The sequence below is a fragment of the Podarcis liolepis genome, assembly GCF_965112155.1.
Source record: "Podarcis liolepis genome assembly, chromosome: 9".
Classification (NCBI taxonomy): domain Eukaryota; kingdom Metazoa; phylum Chordata; class Lepidosauria; order Squamata; family Lacertidae; genus Podarcis; species Podarcis liolepis.
The window spans coordinates 74021280-74028255 of NC_139564.1; the positions used below are offsets into that span (position 1 = coordinate 74021280).

At 54.6% G+C, this 6976-nt stretch overlaps 1 protein-coding gene across 1 annotated transcript; it reads left to right on the forward strand.

Annotated features, from left to right (window-relative positions):
• Positions 1-1313: 1313 nt before the first annotated feature.
• Positions 1314-6703, forward strand: HMX1 (H6 family homeobox 1). The gene is made up of 2 exons (XM_083460230.1): positions 1314-1963; positions 3493-6703. The coding sequence occupies exons 1-2, from the start codon at positions 1657-1659 to the stop codon at positions 4158-4160; spliced, it is 975 nt and encodes a 324-aa protein (XP_083316356.1). The 5' UTR covers positions 1314-1656; the 3' UTR covers positions 4161-6703.
• The last annotated feature ends 273 nt before the right edge of the window (positions 6704-6976 follow it).

Below are 6976 nucleotides of genomic sequence, written 5' to 3' on the forward strand. Positions count from 1 at the left end.
AACTTCCATTGCAACTCCCGGTACGCGGGACGTCCCGGAGTCTGCGCTAGGCCAAGCCGGAGGTGCGGAAGGGGGGCCAGTGGAAAGGGATGCCTGGCCCGCGAGGAAGCTAGGGGAGAAAGTCGGCAGGGAACCTCGAAGGAGCCCCTCCGTTCCTTCGAGGCACCTTGCCACGGAGGAAACGGGATCGGAGCCTCGAGGGCTGTTGCAGCCCTGGCCCGACGGTACTCTCGGTGCTTAGGCTCTGCTGCAGCTCTGTAGTGCCGGCTCCAGGTTCCGGCCGGCCTGGAGAGGCAAACCGGAGGCCTCTCGGACAGTAGCCGCTCTTGGCCCGCGAGAGCTCCCTGCGCAAGGAGCCCCGAGCCAGCCAAGGCCGCCGAAGCGCGGGCGCCAAGTTCAGGGGCGTGGGTCCAAGGCGGCCCCGGGGGGCGGAGAGCCGCGCGGGTCTAGTCCGTGGCTGTCTCCCTGGTCGCGCAGGAGACTCGGCAGCCGAGCGGCTCTTGCCCCTGCCGGGAAACGCGCCTCCGCAGCGCCCCCAAGAGGCCGGGTGCTCCCCGGGCCGCCTCGACCTCTCTCCGCTCTAGTGGCTGGGAAGTGCCTCGCTTCCAGAAGACGGACGCGGCCCCGAAGCTAGAGACCTGGGCGCAGGGCCGCGCGACGGGCTTTCATTCATTCCTGTCTGCAGATCTCTCCGCGCTCCCCTCGCGCGAAGAGTGCGCCCGGCGGGGAGAGGCGGCTAGGCGCCAGGCGGCCAGGTAAGGCGAGTGCCTGGGGCGGCCCGATTCATGGGGCAGGAGAGGCCCATGTCGATCTTTCTTCCCCCTTGTTCCCGATGTCCATCTTTCCTCAGCGGGAGGGAGGCGCCCTTCTGGGGTCCGCCTCAGGTGTCCACACGTCCGCGTCCCAAGGGCTGCTGCTGCGCCTCTGGGCAGATAGCTACCTAAGGAAGCTTGCTGGAGCTCTGCAGACTCTTGTTGCAGCAGACCGAGGTGTCTCCCCTGGTCGCGGGTAGCCTGTGTGTGTGTGTGTGTGTGTGAGAGAGAGAGAGAGAGAGAGAGAGAAGGTCCAAATAAGGAATGGAAAGGGGGAGCTTTGCCAGCCGCGCGCAGGCTGCCTTTCTGGTCGTCAGCATCCTTCCGTGGCAGAGGTCGTGATTGGCTGCTCCGTCTGTCCTCTCCCTCCAGGCTGACCAATGGGAGTCCCGGATTCCGGCCTCCTTCCTCTCTCCCGGAGTTGCGGCCAGTGAGTCTCGCTTTCTGCGTTTTGATTTGCTCCCCAATTGACCTAAATAACGAGGCTGGCGAGGGCGAGGCGCCGAGCCCGGGGCTGCGCGCTCGCTCGCTCGCTCGCTCTCCGGCGGGCTCTTCCCGGGCGCTCGCAGGAATCCCGGCTGCCCGCCCGGCGCGTCCCATCGGGAAGCTCTGCTGGCGGGCCGAGCGCGGGACCGGGCCGGTTTTGGCGCAGCCCCCGGCGCCTCGGATGGGGGCTTCCCTTCGCGCTGCCCGGGCAGGAAATGAGGGCCGATTGCGCTCGCGGATGAGGACTCCGTCGACGGCGCCTCGCCTGGCCCGCCCGGTGAGCTGAGCGGGCGGCGCCCCTCGCCTCGGCAGCAGCCCGGAGCCCGGCCGCCGCGCTGGCTCTCGCCTCCCCTCGGCGATGCCCGACGAAGCCGCGGAGAGCGCGCCTCCCGCCTCGGCGCCGGCGCGCGTCTCCTCCTTCTTCATCGCCAATTTGCTGGCCGCCAAAGCCCAGGACGAGCAGCGGCCGGACGGCGCCGACGACGAGCGCCAAGCGCGGCGGGCGCGCGGCGGGGGCTTCGCGGGCAGCCATTGTTCGCTCGCCTGCTGCCCGTGCCAGGCTTCCCGCTTCGGGATCGGGCTGCGCGGCTACCCGCTCCGGGAGAGCACCGTGGACTGGTACAGAAGAGCGCACGTGGCTTTCATAGGCTGCGCCAGTCCGGAAAGTAAGTGCCCGCCGCCGTCCGGGGTCGCCGCAGCTCCCCTTCCCGGCCCCGGGCGCCCGGCCGCTCCCTATCTAACCCCGGCTCAGCGGACGGAGATCACGCCGACCCCTGTTCCCGGGAGGGGGTGTCTCGTCAGATTGCACGAGGGCATTTCTGAGAGGGGAGGGGGCAGGGGTCGTGGAGCTCCCCACCAAAGGAAGCCCTGCCGGGTGAAGGCTCTTGGAAGCGTATTGAGGCCCGAGCAAATCCCCTTGTGATTCCCTAGAGCTTCCCTAGAGTTGGACGAAACACCCCCCTTTAAAAATAAAAATAAACATTTAAAAAGAAGCCCCTTTCCTGCCCTGTGCTCCGCTGTTCTGAGAGGGTCGCCGGCCGACCTCTCTCCGCGGACCCCGCGAAGCGCCACTCCTTCCTGCCTCTTCTTCTGTCCTGGTCGCCCCGTCGACCGCAGGCCCTGGCACTGTCGGTAGGCCAGTCCTATCCTTGGGGTGTCACACAAATTTGCTTAAGACATTATTAAGGCCTCTTGAGAGAGAAAAATAATATTTCTCGCGAAAGATTCGTTTTTACAACCAGGTCTTTCTTTCGGATACATAAAACGGCATTTCTTTTTTGAAAACGGGAAATGTTTTTACAACTCATAGCTCTCCCTCGGATTTACAAATCAGTCCCCATACAAAATCCATTGAAGTTGGAAAGTGTCCCCGGATTCATTGAAAAAAATCTGGTCATCTTAGCATATATACATCCAGTCGTAAGGAGCCGCCTCTTGCCTCAGTCCCCAGGGCAGCTCGGCCTCCGGCCTAGTCTAAAACGCGGGCCCGGCCCGCAGCACCGGAGCGCCTTTCTCCGAAGCAAGTTTTGGAAACAAGAGAAGCGGCTTCCGAGGAAAGCGCTTCGGCTTAGCTGCAAGAGACCGCTTTGTCGCCTATTAGCGAGAAGAAACTTGGCTAAATCCAGATGTTTAGCTTTAACTGAGCTGGGTGCTTGGGTGCAAACAAAGGCTTTGCTTAACTTCAGGAGGAGAGATCGAGGATTGCAAAAGGTACTTTGCGCGAGAGGAGACTAGGGTTTGGGGTGTGCCACAAGCAGCCACGGTATTGGGGAAATTATTTGGCTTTTTGCAGCCTATTTTCTAAAGACACAGACACCTCGACTCGTTGCAGTATCCGTGTTGGGCCTTGTGGCGTGCAGCAGCCCCATTCCCTGCATTTTAAATTGCTTCGGGGAGCCTCGTGATCGTCAGATCTTGGCGCTTGAGTCTTGAAGGCTTCTCCGAGGGCGGGCGTGGGGGCTGGGGTCTGCCCAGAGAGGCTGTCTGTCTCAGCACTCTGTTAACCCAAATCTCTCCCGGGCTCCTGTAACACGGTAAAGAGGAAAACAAGAATTAAGAGGCGAATTAATCGGCAGCACCGATAGCACTTGAGCAAGGCTTGTTGGAGGGGGGTGGCCGAAGGTCAGAGCTCAGGATCCTTTCGTTTCAGTCCTTGACCCGTCCCTGCTTCGCTCACCCTCTCCTCCTTTTTCAGCCAGCGACAGAGACTCTCCGGAGATCTCCGAGGAGGCATCTCCCGGGAAGGAAGCGGCAGCAGCCGGAGGAGGCGGCAGCGGCTGCTGCGAGAAAGTGGCGGCGGAGCTGAGCCCCGGCGCGAAAAGCGAGGACTTGGCGTGCAGCGGCGGCGGCGCCCAGGAAGGCGGTGGCGGCAGCCAGGGCAGCAGCCTGGACGAGGAGCGCGCGGAGGAGTCGGAGGGCGGCGAGGCGCGCGGCGGCGGGCGCAAGAAGAAGACGCGCACCGTCTTCAGCCGGAGCCAGGTCTTCCAGCTGGAGTCCACCTTCGACGTGAAGCGCTACCTGAGCAGCTCGGAGCGGGCCGGCCTGGCCGCCTCGCTGCACCTCACCGAGACGCAGGTGAAGATCTGGTTCCAGAACCGCCGCAACAAGTGGAAGAGGCAGCTGGCGGCCGACCTGGAGGCGGCCAACCTCCCGCACACGGCGGCGCAAAGGATAGTCCGCGTGCCCATTTTGTACCATGAGAACTCGCTGGCGGGCGGCGCGCTGGGCTGCTTCCCGCTGCCGCCTCCCGCGCACGCCTCTCCGCCGCTGGTCGCCGTCTCCGGCAGCGTCGCCTACCCGCTGGCGACCTTCCCCGCGGCCTCGGCGCCCTTCCTCCGCTCGCAAGTGACGGGCCTCGTTTGATCCTCGGCCGCCTGGACACCGCTTTCCTTTCTGGGTCCCAAACTACTTGATTGGATGCTTTTGATTGTTTTAAAGGTGCAATAAACTTCTATATTTCCCCCGGGCCTAATGATGATTTTTTTCCCCAAAAAAGCCAAGCAAAAAGTCTCTACTTGACCTGTGTTCCTCGGACTTCTCCTGAGCAAGAGCCGGCCAGGGTTGCGTCCAGGAATACTGGAGAAAACGCCAACCATAGTTTGCGGGCTCAAGTCCCAGAGACACTTCTCCTTATACTCCGAAGATCGGCGGGTGGGCTTCTGGCGTTTCTTAATGGCGGCAATGTTGTGTAAGAAAAGAATGTAAAGATGTTTACTTTTCCAGCCACAATGACAGGGACCACGGCCTCCTTCCCTTGTCCGCCCCCCGCATCCCTTCCTCGGATCAAAAGTATCGTTGAAACAGTGAATCTGTCGCATAGTTTATTGCCTTTTCATAGGATGAGGAAGATTGAGGGAAACTGAAGTATTGGCATTCAACAAGATAGTTTTACCACCCTCCCTCTGAAAGCTTTTCATTCGGTATCTTGTTTAGGAAAGGCCTTAGGTGGCCTACCTTGAAATTGATTGTCAATGGGTGTTTTGTATCTTTTTTAAAAAACAACAACCTGGAATTAATTGGATGCTAAAGAGATTTGCTTTCCAATTTGCAAATAATTATTGAATTTTGGACAGGTTTTCATGAGGAAAAAAAAAACTTAAATCTTCTCTTGCTGTAACATTTAAGATATAAAATCCATATTCGGATTTATTTTCTATCCCTCACACTCCAGAAATCAACATAAATGAAGTATGCGCTATAATTATTCAGTTGATTTTAATTTATGGTATAAAATGTTTTTAAATCCTCCTTAATAATTTTCATTCTTCAACCATTTCCCCAAGCGCCCCATTATAATAGTTTATACTTCCCTTGACGTCATGTTATAGCCTAATTCAGTCTGAGCAGTTGAAAACGATCAATTTGCCAAAGCCTTTGATTTCCTTCAGTCATGTTCGAATATGTTTCCTGTGGAAAGCTGGAATGCGCATTCATGTGTCCTGTTCACAACATATTAGAGTAAAACTCCAGTTGATAACTTGTCTTTAGCGACTGTAATGCGGTATTATATGAAGTATTATGCATGCGTAAACTATGTTTCTTTAACCAACCTTTTTCTCTGCCTAAATATTTATGGAAGCAAGTCCAAGTCACAAAATTAATGCCAGTTTCGTCAGTTTGCTGTAGCAAATCTGATTTGGGGGTGGGGGAAGAGTTGGAAGGAGAAATGAAGAAGGGATTTCGCCAGATACGTTACTCTGGGATGTACATCAAGCTGTAAACATATGTATTATCGTAGTACACTCAACTATAATTTAGCCTCTTAGCTCGGAGCTTTTCCCAGCATAGAGATTGTGGAATATTGAGGGGTTGGGTGCCCTCTTTTTGAAAAGCAAGCAAACTAATTTTTAGTGTTATTTAAAACAAGCTAACCATTTATGATAAGACGAGAACGTTGAAATAGCCGGTGACGAGGAAACATCCATGACGCCTGTAAAGCTTGAAGGATATATTTTGTAAACATAAAGCTTTTCCAATTTTTTGAAGCCTACTTGCAATTATGAATTAATGACTCTAGGATCAAAATTGGCAGCTAAACACGAAAAAATAGAGGGGGAAACGATTTTTGTTGGTAGTTCGGCTAGTATTTTGAGAAGCGTATTTAGATAAGGAAGTAATTGTTCGCTGTTTAAACCAGTTTTTATCTGCATAACAGTAATGCAGTCTTTATATTAAAATGCCCACTTATTTTTATGCAACTAAATCTTAAAGCAGTGTGTCACGGAAAAAAGCTGTCTTCGCAGAGGGGCTTTGAAATCGTCGTCTGCTGGGGCAAAGCGCAGACTATTCAACGTGTTAAATATCACATGCTCCAAAGTATTATTATTTATACAACAGGCAGAATATATTGCGTGTCTGTCTTGTCCCGAGCTATTAGGATGTGATTCTGCCCTTGTGCGTCGGAGGGTCTTTCATGCCTTCAGCGCTGTGATTACAACACCAACAGGATACAAGATGGCTCATTATCCTTCAGATAATTTAAATTGAATATGTTTAAGGTTGCAGGTTTAGGCCTACTTGGAAGTAAATCCCATTGAACTATGTAGGATTTACTTTCCAACAAATTCAGTTCGAGTTTTTTGTTCCAGTTACACCCCCGCCCCCCCCGCCCTTGATCCACGTGTTTACAGGTATCCAAGAAAACACAAAAAGTAGCTCCATGACCACCATAATTGGTTTCCCAAAAATCTTTAAGTGTAAAAAGGACACTTCGCTGCACGCATATCAACCCGGGGTGACCCCGCCCCCTTCCCTGGATGCAGCTGACCGCTTTCCTCCCCCTTTCTGCTCCTCCCTAGAAAACGCGATTGCTCGGGGGTTAGTCTCCAAAATGTTTTTTAAGGCAACAAACTGGCAGCTAAAAAATGTCTTCTTGCTGCTGCTGCTTCTCTCTCTCTCTCTCTTTTTAAAAGGCATTCTGAATATTTCAATAAACAATTGTTCATGTATGCTAAGCTTGCAATCTGTGATCGTGCCTTCTCCTTTTTAAAGGTTTCTTAGTAGGAGTTCAAACGAGCTCCCTTAAAGGCGCAGTGCTAAGTGCGGAAAAGCTCCCATTCCGTTCAGTCGGGCTTACTCACAAATTCGTGATTACGGGCTCGAACACTTAATTTGGGAACGAGACGCCACGAGTTTATTCCTGGGTAAATATCCTTGGGAACTGTGGGGCCCGAAAGGCT

Bases quoted from the DNA above. Each gene is read 5' to 3' on its own strand.
- HMX1 (XM_083460230.1), top strand. From the start codon at position 1,657: ATGCCCGACGAAGCCGCGGAGAGCGCGCCTCCCGCCTCGGCGCCGGCG. The intron at 1,964-3,492 runs GTAAGTGCCCGC...CTCCTTTTTCAG, and splicing joins AGGCTGCGCCAGTCCGGAAA to CCAGCGACAGAGACTCTCCG.